This window comes from Rhinatrema bivittatum, chromosome 1 (genome assembly GCF_901001135.1).
Source record: "Rhinatrema bivittatum chromosome 1, aRhiBiv1.1, whole genome shotgun sequence".
NCBI classification, from domain to species: Eukaryota; Metazoa; Chordata; class Amphibia; order Gymnophiona; family Rhinatrematidae; genus Rhinatrema; species Rhinatrema bivittatum.
The window spans coordinates 740,605,429-740,621,394 of record NC_042615.1 but is presented as its reverse complement, the minus strand read 5'-3'; the positions used below and the strand labels follow the sequence as shown (position 1 = coordinate 740,621,394).

Here is a 15,966-nt window from a genome sequence, read left to right as displayed (position 1 = left end):
GCACGCCAGTTATACTGCTTGTGCTTCCAATCAATTGAGACTCCACTGCCTTTCCTCGGCTTTCCAGTGACCTTGCATCAGTAACTCCTCACAGGCTCTCATCTGTCATGAGCACTAACCAATCTGGTGTCTCCAAGGAAATTCTCTTTCTGAGATGATCCACTTTAACCACTGCAATTAGATGCTCACCTCCAATGGTAAGTGAAGCCTCACTGCGTAGTCCTGCGACTGCGGTCTCCACCAGGAAAGCAACATGTGTTGGAGAGGCCGCATATGTGCCCTCGCCCAGGGTACAACCTCCAACATGGCCGCCATCAAACCCAGGACCTGTAGATAAGATCATATTGTCGGGCAAATAGTCTTTCTTAGGATTTGAACTTGAGCAATCAACTTCTGAATGCGACTCTCTGGCAGAAATTCTCTGCCCTGCTTCATATCGAATTGAACACTGAGATATTCCAATGTCTGAGATGGCTGTAAGCTGCTCTTGGCCAAATTCACCAGCCAGCCTAGATCCTGCAGTAAAGAGACCACCCTACAAGAAGCCAGGTGGCTCCCCTCCACGCTCTTGGCTTGAATCAACCAATTATCCAGATATGGATAAACTAGGATGCAATCCTTGCGCAAAGCTGCTGCTATCACTACCATGACCTTGGAGATAGGTCCCAGTCCCACAATGGCAAACCGCAAGAACCATTGATGTTGCAGATATGCTTCCAACAGATTCAGAAACATGAGATATTCCCGATTGAACTGCCATTATTACAGAGCATACAGTCTCCATTCGGAAATGAGTCACCCCTAAATGTCGATTGACTCCTTTGAGATCCAGGATGTGATCTCAAAGAATATTGACCCGTATTTTCTTGTTATTTGGGAACAGGAATTATGACCTTCAAGTCCAACAGCCTCCTTAAAGTAGTCTCCATTACCACCCTCTTCCGAGGGGAGTTGCATGGAGAAATCATAAAGGCATCTGAAAGAATGCAAAGGCATTCTATAGCATAGCCATCCCGTATCACTACCAGGACCCATTGGTCTTATATGATCTGGACCCATCTATGACAAAAGCGAGACAGGTGCACACCAATCTCCTGCACTAGCAGGTGAGTCCACAAACGTTCATTGAGAAGATAGAGAGGCTCCGAAGGACAATGTCTCTGAGAATACGCTCCCCCTAAAAGGACGAAATTGCCTGTAGTCTCAAGAGTGGCCACTTGCCTGAAGAGGATGTGAATGGCTTCTTATCCTCCAGCAAATGAGGAATCTAGGCTTCCCCCATCTATTTGCTATCTTCTCCAATTCACTGCCAAATAAGAGCGAGCCCTTAAAGAACAATTAATGAGATTGGACTTAGAAATGGTGTCTGCTGACCAATTTTGCAGCCACAGCTGAAACCGAGCCACTATCACGGAAGCAACCCTCTGGCGGCAGTGTGAACAAGGTCACAGCCCACATCAGCTAAGAAGGCGATTCCCAGGTCCATTACTGCTCTGCTATCTGAACCCACTATCTCAGACTACTGAAAGTGACACAAACAAGAAGCAATTTGCAAATTCATCACCATGGTCTCAAAGGCTTGCTTAAGGATAGTTTCAATTCTTCTACCCTGAGCATGCCTTAGAGCTGTCCCTCCTTCCACCGGAATGGTGGTTTGCTTAGTAACAGAATTTACCAGGGCATCCACCTTTGGGAATCGCGACAGTTCTCTTGCCTTCAGATCCAAGGGATACACACCCATCAAGGCACCCCACTTTAAAGCTTGCCTCTGGCACACACTATTCAAAGTCAATCAACCCTTAAATCGCATCCAGGAAGGGAAAGAACATAAGAAATTGCCATGCTGGGTCAGACCAAGGGTGCATCAAGCCCAGCATCCTGTTTCCAACAGAGGCCAAACCAGGCCAAAGAACCTGGCAAGTACCCAAACACTAAGAAGATCCCATGCTACTGATGCCAGTAATAGCAGAGGCATTCCCTAAGTCAACTTGATTAATAGCAGTTAATGGACTTCTCCTCCAAGAACTTATCCAAGCCTTTTTTAAACCCAGCTACACTAACCACATCCTCTGGCAACAAATTCCAGAGCTTAATTGTTCGTTGAATGAAAAATAATTTTCTCTGATTAGTTTTAAATGTGCTACTTGCTAACTTCAAGGAGTGCCCCCTAGTCCTTCTATTAACCGAAAGTGTAAATAACTGATTCACATCTACTCATTCAAGACCCTGTGTAGGGTGAACAATATGAGGTCCTTCTTCTGCATACTCGTACAGTCACTCCCAGCCACCCCAAGCATCTTCAGAATCGGAGATAACAGACCCGGCAACTCATGTCTGTGAAAGAAATGGAGCAGAGTTCTATGTGGCTCTAAATCTGGGGGAGTTTCCCCTTCCTCAAGAGAGGAGAAACCCAAATCATCATGTCATCTTGATCCACATCCTCCTGAACATCATCAGGAACCACTACACTGTGGTATTTGCATGCAGTGGAGGACAAGTGGGGACCCCAAGTATGCGACCCTGATTTAGGAGGCATTACAGTCTCTGAAGAGCACCCCTGCAGAAACCAGGCCCTACAGGCCCAAAGCTGACGTCCTCTAAGCAAGTATCTCCTGAAGACATCTCTGCCATTGGACCAACTGAAGAAGGGGACACTCTCGTTGTGTCACCTACAGCCCCAATCCCCTCTCACCGAGGGGATGGACCAGCGTTGGCAAAATCAGTAGAAGGCAAGTCACCTTGAGCATACACACAGCGCTGACTTAGACTCGCAGAAAGCCCTGGCTGTATCGCCCTTATTTGGTCAGCAGTACAAATTGCTAAGTGATTAGAATCCTTTGACACCGGCACCATGCTGTTCCGGCTTGTAGCATGCCCCAATTAAGATACTCACTCAAGTATGCATTCAGTTATGCGCACAATATATGCTCAGCTGGGCAATAAGCTACGCACTCAATATGCATATATTACAGGCTGCAGAGGTACATGCACAAAAAGAGGCTATGGCCTTATGTGCACAAGTAGACGTGCATCTGCGTGCTGATGTCACTACATCACTGCATGGCAAGAAGGTGCACACAAAAGCATGCAAACAGTGCCGCCACAGCCTACCACGCAGCCACAGATACCAAACCTGGGAGTGGGACCTAGCCAAAGGCTGTTCCAACTGCTGAGCCAGCACTGCCTCCACACCTCACTAAACTCCCCAGAGCCATGAACGGGAAGATGCTGAACACCAACACTGAGGGAAGATGACCTGGTAAGAATGAAATAGGGAAAAGAAAACCTCCTTAGTCTTTCTTCAACATTGTTGTCTTTTTTATTTTTTAGTTAAGCTCAGCTCTCCCTAACCAAAATCAGGAATGGGTCTCCAGCTAAGGGGTGAGAGGGCGAAACTTTTCACCGCCAAGCCTCTAGCCTCTCTTAGCCTGCAACTGCTCTTTTTTTCTTTTTTTTTATGTCCACGCCTGAAAAAGGCTACCAGACTCAAAGCAGTCAATTGAGGGAGGCAACTACCCGTATCATCTCAGGAGGCAAGCGGTGCTATCCAACTTCTTGTTTTCTCCTGAAATTCTTCACTTCTTTCCTTTTTTTTCTTTTTTTTTTTAACGACAAGAAATCCCCAGCAGGGAAATGTATTTCCACCATCTGCTGTAGATGGAGAATATTGGTAGTTTGATGTCGGGGCAGGGCTATATGTCCGTGACTTCAGCTTTTACTCTCTCTCTCTATCTGCTGTTAAAGGTGCATAACCCACTTGTGGGGATTGGCCTGCCCGAGTGCAGAAGAAGTAGCAATTAAGTCCTGCCCCAGGGGGCAAAGCCTGTCATCATTCTAAAACTTAAAAAGTTTGATTCCCTGCTCCCACCCCATCTTTCATTACCAGTTGAAGCATCTTGCATGTTAAAGGACCCTAATCATGATCCTTATCACTCTTGTCCCCACTGGTGCCAAAATCCAAAATGGTGCCAACTGCCCCTAAGTATTTCTAGAGAAAATCTCTCCTTTCTTCAACTCTTCCCCTTTCTCCACACACATTTGCTGGATGAGTGTACCTTTTGATATGTTTCATACTTTTCAAATAGGAAGCAAAGTATGTTTAACATTATAAATCAATTTTTATTTTCAAGGTTGAAGATGCTGATTCTTCCTCCAGTTCCTGTGCCAAAGATTAAAGGCATTGACCCAGAGCTTTTAAAGGTGGTGTATGCAGCTATTTGCTGTATTTAAGTATTCTATACAAATCTGGTGTTCTTCATAGCATTGGTAGTTCAATAAGAGGTAATTAACTATTTTATTTATTTTGTAGAAGGGAAAACTGATGAAGTAAATTCTATCCTAGCCAGTCATGAAACATATAAACCTGAACTGTATAATGACTCCTGGGTTGAGTTTATTGAATTGGACATAGATGATCCTGATGAGAAGATTGAAGGTTCAGATACAGACAGACTTCTTAATGAGGATGATCTGAAATCTCATAATTGTCTTGGTGTTAAGGATGATGATTCTGGTCGTGCCAGTTGTTGTGAACCAGATATCCCTGAGACAGATTTCAGCACAAGTGACACTTGTGATGGCACTTCTGATATAGTTCAATCACAAAAAACAAATGTAAATGAAGTGGATCTTTTGTGCCTTGATCAGAAATACAATGATGGATCCTCCTTAAGTTTTGATGCTCCACTGCCCAACTACTTATCAAGCAGCAAGAAGTCTGGTGACAACAAACAAAGATCCAAGTTTGTCAGCGAGACTGAATCAACAGACCATCCTGCCTGCCTTGCAGCTAAAAAACAACAATTCGAAAGCAACCATGGATTTTTAATGCACTAGTAAGTGACAGAAGTCCAACAGGAAGACTTCTGCTTTCCCCAGGGCAAAGAATCAAGACAGAAAATGAGGGAATGTATTGAACCAGCCATGCAGTGTCAACCAAATTTCTCCATGGACAGTGGCCTACATCTGTGAGTCAGCAGCAGTCAACATTTTGTGCTACACCCTCATATGAGAGGAACAAACCACAAGAGCAGACAAGTTTTTAATGAGGATCCTTATTTCACCACATAAAGCCTTACCACTACTATTATGGATCTTTCGCAGAAGATGAAGCTTCAACTTCCGAGATGCTGTCCCAGATTATACCTCTGTTCACATAATGAACTCTCAGCAGAACATTATGCTTACTGAGCTGGCCTGAGCCCGGCATGCTTACTTCATGTGGCTATATCAACCCAGAACCAAGTCAACAAGCTCATGCCGTAGCTTTTCATCCATACAAGTATACATTTAATGGCATTGAGCTGACTTGGGCATATATGCTTAAACCAAAATATTGCATTCATGTTTTGTGGTTCTTACATCTTGTTGTAATGTTTAGCATTTATCTGAAATGTTTAAATTCATTAAATATTACTCAGCCATTTCTACAATGTAAGTATAGTTTTAAGAGCTGTCTCAGAAAATGTTGAATAGTAGTGATTGTTTAGTCACTGTTTGGTGTTGACTTTGTGACACTAAGCATTGAATATGTTTAATGTAAAATCATGCTTTTTGGAAAAGCAGAAAAACCAGTGTTTTGTAGTTTAAAAGATGTATAGCAATCATATGCTGAGATCTAAGCATTAGTAATTGGAAATTGAAAGCATTCAAGAAGATGCTGTAGGTGGGAAGGCAAGGGAAGGTTGGGAAATAAATTTATTTTGACCGTAATTAAGATCTTTCAATATTTTAGACTTAAAGCATGAATATTTTATATTTCATTACATGCCATGTAAGTATAATTATCACAGTCCATCTACAGAATACAGTTGCTGCAATTTTATAAGAGTTGTTTCCCTTTGTTAGTCACTACAGGAATAAAATAAAAGAATTAATTTTCTACAGAGCCATTTTATACCTCTGAAGACACCTATTGCAAGATATTACAATTTCTGTATTGTAACGACTTTCGTTATCAAAGCCTAAGCTTCACAAACTATATGTATACATTTCAGTTTTTGATAGATTTCAAAAGATTGAATACAATATTTGAACAAAAAAAAGAATATTCTTAATAAAACTCTTGTTATTGGTAAAGGCACACATTTTCTACAGAATCTAAAATTACCAATTCATCAAAATTTTTAAACTATGAAATATAATAGTTTTTTTTTTTAAGTACATGAAGTGTTGTGTAGTTTACACAGGAATATAAGCATATATCAGTATATATTTGAAGTTAGAATACAATGAAATTAAAGCTAACATGACAGTATTTGAGTAAATATATTTAGGGCCTGCTTCACTAAGATTTTTCTATGTCAATGGGAAAATAATTTTTAGTAAATCAGTCTCTTATGGCCTGGTTCACTAAAATAAAATTTTTCCATAGACATAGGCTGGGAGAAAAACCTTAAAGGTGAGTTTTAAAAGCCCGACGCGCGCATCAATTAGGGGATGCGTGAATATGTCAGGCTGGCTCACGTTGAGTTGATTGTAAAAGCCGACGAGAAACGCGCGTACATCCTGCTGCATGCACAAATAAAAATTTTCCAAAAGGGGGCATGGGCATCCCAGGATTTTACCATGAAATTTGCGTGCAAATACTTACGGGTAACTGCAGTACGCTGTGATCCCCTGCCGAGTAACTTTACTTCTGCAATGGATGACGTGTAAGTTATAAAACAAAATATTCTAGGCAGATCAGTGGGGTATTAAATGTCAGGGCTAACGGGAGAAGGAAGGCTATTATACTGGGGGGGGGAGGGGGGGCTAGAATTCCTGGGAACGAACTGGGAAATGGCAATTGATACGCATGACATTTAAAATCCCCCACTGATGCGGTAGAAGCAGCATTTGCGTGCACAGGCACATCTGCTTAAAATTGTGCGCACATGTTCAGACTATTTTATAACATGCGCGCATATGTTATAAAATGACCATGTCCCTGGGTGCAGGCCAACGAACATGTGCACGTTTGTGCCTGCGTGCTGGTTTAAAAGTTACCATTTAAGAGAATTAAGCCCTTAGTGTTGTTTAATAATTAATTTTATTAGCTGAATTAGACGTACAAGAGCTCCATCTGATACCTTAGGGAAACAGACAAACTATCTTAGTCTCCTTGAGAAGACTTGCTTCATCCCTAGCATTTTTTTAAATTAAGCTTAGAAACTAACTTTATTAAGCTTTATTATTACAAATTTGCCAATATAGCACTAACCCAGATTGTAGGAAGCAAGTATATAAAACAGGATTCTACTTTTACTTTTCCAGCAGAATGGTAAAACTCATAGATAAAATTGGGTTTTGTTTCTCAATGATAAATTTAATTAGAGGTTATCTTGCTGCTAAAGTTTTCTAAGCTATATTCAGTTTTTTGTTAAATTTCCTACATGTTAGAACACTAATGCAATTATAAAATATGTTTGACAAAGCCTCTTACTTTATTACTATTGGCTAAAAAAGTTTCTAAAGCCAAAAATAATTAAATACCTCAGCCAATTTCAGAATGTCAGTTTGGTACTTTACTAGTTACACAAGCCATTATTCACCAGTATGAATATGAATTGTTGTGTCTTTCAGTATATATTTAACTTTCCTTGTCTGTGTATTTTTTCTCTCAAAATTAAATAAATTTATTTTCTTGGACCTGACTGGCAAGAGGGTTTTTTATTCTTGAATTAAAACTAAACTAAGGGAGTGCAATAATGAAAGCCATTTCTGCACTGTTTTAACTATGAAAATGGGCTGTCTATTGCCCACCTTCTACACAGGTTGAATGTGCGTATATCAGCAATGCATGAACCTTTATTTGCATATTTTTATAGGCATTCCTAAGACAGGGAAGGTAACTAAGCATGTAGTTTTGGACATTCAAAACTATGCATGCCATTTTGCCTTAAACAAGTACCTATACAAAAACAGGCATACATTTGTGTGGTACGTTTGAGAGAGCAATAATCAAAAGCAAAACTTTCCATGCAATTTTGCTTTGATTTATTATGGCAGACCTCTGTGGGTAAAAACTACCTGTGGGGTTTGCCAGACCATGGGTAGTTTGATAATGTACCTGTTAATTCTTACTGTAAACCTTCAGAATTTTTCCACTGTAGAAAATATAAATTCTACATAATTGGTTTTACAGATAGAGTCAACTGAGGCCTACATTCATCATTTGCTATAAATATAGCAACATAGTGCCCGCAATAAAAAAAGGGGCGTAGGTTAGGCTAATTTTCCTGGTACCGCATGGGTATTTTTCACAATGCGAGTTAAATTGCTGGAGAGAGAGAAAGAGAGTGAGCGAAACTCTGTAGGAGGCTCACAAAAAAGTTAACTATTTATACCCACTGTAAGAGGGGCCACTAGAAACTCGGGGTGAGGTTTGAGGGGGTGGGTTCTGGGGGAGCAGTTTTTCATGCACAGTCATACGTATGAACAGAACAGTTTCCAGCAGTGAAGATTTAATGTGATTTGGAGGGATGAAAGGTAAAAAGAAGAGTAGATTTGTACCATGTTCTCTCTACCTAGCTTGTTGCTGTCTCTACTGAGCTGCAATCAAGGTAGGTAGAGAGTAAAGTGTACAAACTACTTTTCTTTTACCTTTCAATTCTTCCAATCACATTAAATCTTCATGCTGGTACTATTCTGTTCTTATGAACGACAGTGCATGAAATTGCCCCCCCCCCCCCCCCCCAGAACCCACCCCAATCCACACAACACTTCAAACCCCGAGTTCATAATGCCCCTCTTACAGTGGTATAAAAAGTTCAAATACAAGTGAGCTTCCACAGAAGTTCTCTCTCTCTCCCATCCCTCTCCCGAACTGGGATTTGCGATAAATCCCATACAGACAGTTATCCGCAGGCATAAATGCAAGAAAAAAAGTTTAGTTATTATTAAGTTATCGCATAGAGATGAGCTTCATTTTTCTGGCTCGGGTCGGGTTTTGGTTCGGGCACTTTCGTGGGAAAAGGAGTTTCGCCAAAAACGAAACTAGAACCCAAACCCGGAAAAACGAGTTAAAAAAAAAAATCACAAATTGGGAAAAAAACCCACCCCAAACCCTTAAATTTTACTTTCTTACACCGCCCCCCCCCCATCCCGATCTCTCCCAAGACTTACTAAAAGTCCCTGGTGACCTAATTCGTAATAAACGAATGCACATCTCTATTATCACATTCAATGTTAGCCAGCCCTCATTTCCATTTACTCTGCCCAAACTCCTCCCACTTGACTAATGCGCGCAATAACACCCTAACACATTTTGATAAATAACCCTCTGAGCTCTTTTTTAAGGGGATAGGCATAACCTCCAGAAAAAATATGAAAAATCAGGGAAAATTCAGCACATATGATAACATTCATGCAAAAAAATAAAGTTAAAGTTACAAAAACTGGAAATGTACTTTAATGTTATAAACAGCCTCCTTATTCTGAATGTGCGTACATGCATGTACGCACATCCTTCCCGGCTTCTTAAAATTTGCGTTGCGTTGCTTGCGCACAGCCCACATACGTGCTTATGTGGCCATTTTTCTGCGAGCAATGCTTTTAAAATCTACCTCAATATGCACACTTCTGTACATATGTTCCTTGTAGCTATCCAGGCAGTTTCCCTTTGAAAATGAGCCAGCACAAAGTACATGTATACAAAGGCACTCATACTTTGTACCTGCTATTTGTGAGGCTATTGACTGAGCGTAAAGAATTTGTGTACATTTGAAAATCAAATATAGATATGATGATTCCCCCGTCCATCCCCCCACAACCTAAATACACCCCTAGGAATGTCTCTTTGTACAGCAGCTAAAAGCACACATTATGCAAGACTTTTAGCTGTGTGCGGAAGCCACTTTTCAGCCAGTTCAATCTACCTGGATGAATGCCTTTAAAATTTTATTTATTTATTTATTTATTTTGGCTTTTATATACCGATCTTCTTGCATTGGATACAAATCACACCGGTTTACAGTGAAACGTGACGAACTTGCAATCTTCTTCCAGGACAAAATCTCCAAGCTCCTGTCACGATTCACATCTTCTACCCCACTCCCCTACACCAGCCCCTACAACCCGGGAGCCTCCCTCGACTCCTTCGAACACACGTCTTCCCTCGAAATAGAATCCCTCCTAAAGAAAATGAAACCTTCCTCACACCCATCCGACACCATCTCGACAAAAGCACTTCTGGCTATACCAAATGTAATTGCCAAACCCCTAGCCAAAATCATCAACCGCTCCCTCTCCCTTGGAAATGTCCCTAACACATTGAAACAAGCCATTCTCAAACCCATACTGAAGAAACCCAATCTTGACACCGGGGATCCTGCTAACTTCTGACCAATTTCAAACCTTCCATTTATTGCAAAACTCATGGAAAGAGTAGTCAACATCCAACTCACTGAGTATCTTGATAAACACAATATTCTTTTCCCTTCCCAATTTGGATTCTGTAAATTCTTAAACACGGAAACCCTCCTAATATCACTCACTGATACGCTCCTCAAAGGAATAGATAAAGGCCAATCATTCATACTTGCACTACTAGATATTTCATCGGCATTCAACACTATTAATCACACCATTCTTCTAAATCGTCTCACCGACATTGGTATCACAGGAACCACCCATTGCTGGTTAGAATCCTACCTTTACAATAGACATTATAAGATCAGAATAGGCAATAAAGAATCCACCCCCATCAGCTTAACTCATGGAGTTTCCCCAAGGCTCATCCCTCTCCCCGACCCTATTCAATATCTGCCTCCTGCCCCTCTGCCAACTCCTCGCTGACCTAGATCTTACTTACTTTATCTATGCGGACGATGTCCAAATCCTTATCCCCATAACCAAATCTATCCCCAAATCTCTCAAGACCTGGGGCAACTGCCTTAATTCGATTAACCACCTTTTCACTAGCCTCAACCTTGCCCTTAACACAGCCAAAATGGAGCTACTCATCATCTCGCCTGACCACAACAACCCCACCCCCCCAGAGCCTCCCACCGCTACGGCCCTTCAAGTGAGAGATCTTGGTGTCGTCCTTGACAACCAGCTGAACCTAAAAAAATTTAACACCGCAATAAAAGACTGTTACTTTAAACTCCAAGATCTAAAAAAATTAAGACCCCTCCTCCACCTCAACGACTTCTGCACAGTCCTCCAAGCCACACTATTCTCTAAAATCGATTATTGCAACACTCTTCTCCTAGGCCTCCCCTCAACCACCATTAAAACCCCTCCAAATGCTCCAAAATGCTGCGGCCAAAATCCTTACCAATACCTGCTGAAAGAGCACATCACGGCCCATCCTCAAAGATCTCCACTGGCCCCCAATTCGCTTTAGAATACTTCATAAGAGTCTTACTATTATTCACAAGACCCTTCACAACCAGCATACCCATTAGCTAAACGATTCCTTACACTACTACACATCGAAAAGACCTGTCAGATCCACTTACAAAGGATCCCTCTACATAACTTCACCCAAATTTATTCACCACATTTCCACGAAAGAACGTGCATTTTCCTTAGCGGGACCTTCACTATGGAACGCATTGCCCCCAGAACTACGCCAGGAACACTGCACCCAGACCTTTAAAAAAAAAAAAAAAACTAAAAACTTGGCTGTTCAAACAAGCCTTCCCATAATCAAGTCCCTCCGTTCACTGCACCTGCTACTGCTTGTTTCCCCGCCATCCTCCTAATTTTGTTCACCACAGTACTTCTATTAGCTTCTCATATTCTTGTAATAACCAATGGTACTTACCACAGCACTATTTTCCTCTCATCACCGACCCTCCCACCCCTTTTCCCCCCTCTCCCTTAGCCTCTCCATTGGCCCATTATTTCCTTCTACCTTTTCAATTTTAAGTATACCCCAATTTTATCAGTTAGCATTTTATGTTATATGTTATATTGTATTTTAATTAAGAACATAAGAACATGCCATACTGGGTCAGACCAAGGGTCCATCAAGCCCAGAATCCTGTCTCCAACAGTGGCCAATCCAGGCCACAAGAACCTGGCAAGTACGCAAAAACTAAGTCTATTCCATGTTACCGTTGCTAGTAATAGCAGTGGCTATTTTCTAAATCAACTTAATTAATAGCAGGTAATGGACTTCTCTTCCAAGAACTTATCCAATCCTTTTTTAAACACAGCTATACTAACTGCACTGCACTAACCACATCCTCTGGCAACAAATTCCAGAGTTTGTCATATTATAATGTTAACAATTATGTTACCTCTCAGCCACTGTCCTCCCAATTTTGCTGTCTCCTCCTACAACCAAGTTTTCGTAGCTCCTTGTTCCATGTAACTTCTCTTTCCTTTTCTAAAGTTATATTATCCCAGTTCCATGTAAACCGATGTGATATGCTATATGAATGTCGATATAGAAAAGTTTTTAAATAAATAAATATAAATAAAATTGTCCTCAAAACGCACATAACATGTTTCGAATGAAAACTTTAAAGAACATAATAGTTGTTGCCATGACATAAAATGAGGAAGAACCAACTTCTATGGTACAGAAAAAGGATTTAACTGACCCCAAGATTTGGAGGATAACAGCTCTGTTCTCAAAAAGGAAAAAAAGGGCCTATTTACTAAACAGTATTACTGCATATTAAATGCTTGCCTTAGCATGTAAAGCATTCTAAAAGGGTGTTTACATGCATTAATGGTAAGGTGTGCACTTGTGTTATTAATGCAAAAAAGGCCTTAATTCATAAAATCTTAATGAGCTGCACTACCTGCATATGCTTACCAATATCTCTGCCCTTATCCACTTCCCCCCACCTGGGTAAAAAGAAAGGGGGCTCACTGCAGCCTGATAACTCACTCCCACAAAAAAAGATGAAGGACTTTAAGGTCTCATGACCCCTCCCAACTCTGCCCTCCACAATGAGATGAAGATCTCTGAGGCCCAATGATCTCCACCCCAAAAGCACACAAAGAGGGTCTGAGTCAAATGAAAACACTGGTAGGATTTGAATCGACAACAACTGGAAGAGGAAGGGCTGGAACTCTAGCAACAGAGCCAACCAAGAAACTGGAAGTAAGTAGGGACAAGAGCCATAGGAAACTAAGAAGGGAGAAGATGGTATATCCCCTGGGGGACCAGATTGTCAAAGAAAGACTAGAAGGGGGTTGCTGGGAACAGGAAGATTTTAACAGCAATCAGAAGGCTACCAATGTTCACTGTGAAGCACCCCTCTTGGTCTCTAGTTTTAACTGCAGCTGCATGTTCTGGCTTTAGTCTTGCCCAGCTCCATTTCCTGCTCCAAGCTTCAGCTGCAGTTTCCATTTCCAGTCCTCACTTAAAAGGTTACTTTTTGAAAAGTTGCACACGTACAAATTAGCAGATAGACAAATATCACATATTCAAATAAACACTATTTTATAAACCTCAACCATACAAGAGAAAGTAATTTGAGTAAATAAATTTGCTCATAGAAAAAGGGACGGGCCAGGGAAATTTTGAGGAAGGGCCAGCATTTTCACGTATAAATTGCTATTTTATAACTGCCAAAGCAGTGTGTGTACGTATGTTACCTGCGTATATTTACACCTGATAATTATCTGATGTAAGTGAAAATAAAATTGCCAAATTCTGACAATGTGAGGGGTCAGGGTAAACTGGGGGGAAGTTCAGGCTGGAGGAGGATTTTGATGACCTAGAAAGAGACTGGGTAAACTGGTGCACTATTTGGTAAAACTAGTAATTTCCTTCATGTGGACATATTACAAAATTTGATGACTTACACGCATAAAAGCTGACAAGTACTAAGGAAAATAAGCGAGCTACGTGAGTAAATGATTAAAATAAGGAGCACAAATACTCGCGTATAGATTTGTACCACTTACCTGGATAAATTTTGGCTTCTCCAGCGAAGTGCCGGCTTTGCTGCCATTTATCAAGGTCTCAAAAAGGCCTACTTATCCAGCTAAGTAATACAGCCAGATAAGTGTTAAAAGGCTCCTTATCAGGCTAAATTGAAAATACATGCTGCTCCTTTTTTAGATATGTGAGCATGTTGGGGAGATTTAAGCGTATTTTACATAGTGTGTGCATGATACAAAATACATGCAATTGCACGTATGCACCCATCAACGTGCGCATGTATTAGTTATCCTATCTCCAGCCTTCTTCTGAACTGCAGATCTAGTCCTTGTTCCTGTCCTTGCTTCAAGCTGCAGATCCAATCCTTGTTTCAGTCCTTACTCCATTTGGCAGATCCAATCAGCCTTCCTGCTTCCAGCTCTGGTTTCTGTATCATTTCAAGTGTCTGTTGTGAGCTTCAGTTTGAAATGTTAGTTTCAATTCCACATTCGAGTTTCAGACTCCAGTTCCTGCTCCGAGTTCTGGTTCCCATTTCAAGTCTCAATTCCAGTTCAGATACTGATTCTTGCTCCAAAACAGCTCCCAACCCCAGTTCCTGTTGCAGCTCCAGCACTTTTCTCCCTGGTAGGATTCCTCTTCCTCCCTCAACCACAAACTCCTACCCATGAGTAATGGCATGGCTTGGGAATCTAACACCTTGCGGCCCAATGACTTACCTTCCACCATCCTCCTTGAGCAGACAAAGCAGTTCTGGCTCCAGTGACTACCCGCACAAGAGCAGATGAAGGGCTTCAGGGACTCAATGACCCTCTTTCTACTACCCCCAGATCTCAGCCCCTTTACCCCATTGGATGGCTGCACATAATCCCCACTCACTCTTGTCCTACTGGCTCTGAATATCATATTAATGGTATTAGCTGACCTGATGATCTCCTTTGCTCCACACATGCAGAGAAAAAGTGATCTATCTGCCAGTGGGGCAGGAGAAGTAGGGATTACTTCTTCCTTTAAGACCCCTGGGCAGTCATCTGATGAGTTGGGAGGGAACCTGAGAGTGGGAAGGTCATTGGGCCTTGGAACCCCTTTGTCTACCCATGTGGTGGGTAGGTGGTATCATCAGGCTTCATAGCCCCTTCATCTGCTCAGAGGAAGGGGCGTGTTATCTATAAAATATTAAAATAATTACACATTACATTTTTAATCTAACTCCCTTTTCCCTCGGGGTCACCTTCAGAGCTGTGGAGGGAGGTAACAGGTACTGCTGCAGCCCTGGGAACAGGTATAGTCCACCAGGGATCACCAATTGGGGACCAGACTGTCTCTGAGAAGCTCAAGGGAAGTCTTACCACAAGCACAAAACCCAATGTCCATACCGTACTGGTTCCAGACAGTGACCTGAAAGAGAAAAGAGAGAGAGGCCCCAAGGAGCAGATACCCCAATAGAGTAGTCCAAGTGGAGGCAGAGTAGCTAGGTTCGGAGAGCGAATCCCATCCGAAGGAGTTCCAACCTTGCTAACTCGTAAGCTAGCAATCGCGTAGGCTATTTGTATCCTGGATGCATGACGTCATCACAGGGGGATGCCCCTGAGGTTCGCGCCACTGAAGGTACTTTAAGCAGGGCTGCGCGGCGCTCGCGCCCTTAGGCAGCTGAACAGCATGGCGGGAGGCAGCGCCCACGCCGGTCCGTGGACGCCGGAGAGGACGGCAGGAAGACGCCACGACAGCCAACGTCCATCAACCGCAGAAGGAGTCGCCAAAGAGGTAAGGAGGGCGGAGTGGAGACGTCGGGCAGCGACGGTCGCAACAGTACCCCCCCTTCAAAGTGCGGTCTCCTCTTCGGGTACCAAGTTTCGGTTTTGAAGGATGCGCAAGGTGAAATTGACGGAGCATCTCTTTATCAAGGATGTTAGCCTGAGGCTCCCAAGAGTTTTCTTCGGGGCCGAAACCTTCCCATGAAAGATGGTATTCAAGTGTTTTGCTTCTTCTTCGGACATCAAGAATCTCTTCAACCTTGAATTCAAGGTCATCCTCTGCATTGATAACAGGTGGTTCCTGAGCCTTGGAAGAAAATTCACTGAGAATGAGCGGTTTTAAGAGTGAAACATGAAAAGCGTTATGGATGATGAGTCCAGGTG

The 15,966-nt window shown here is 42.1% G+C and overlaps 1 protein-coding gene across 1 annotated transcript in view; it reads left to right on the top strand.

The window, feature by feature from the left end:
• GHR (growth hormone receptor) overlaps positions 1-7,634 on the top strand; it is a 531,792-nt gene extending 524,158 nt beyond the window's left edge. The window contains 7 exon segments of the mRNA XM_029578049.1: positions 4,131-4,200; positions 4,282-4,827; positions 4,830-4,883; positions 4,885-5,130; positions 5,132-5,184; positions 5,186-5,240; positions 5,242-7,634. Of these exon segments, the coding sequence (XP_029433909.1) occupies positions 4,131-4,200; positions 4,282-4,827; positions 4,830-4,883; positions 4,885-5,130; positions 5,132-5,184; positions 5,186-5,240; positions 5,242-5,265 (1,048 nt within the window). The 3' untranslated portion in view covers positions 5,266-7,634.
• Positions 7,635-15,966: the final 8,332 nt, after the last annotated feature.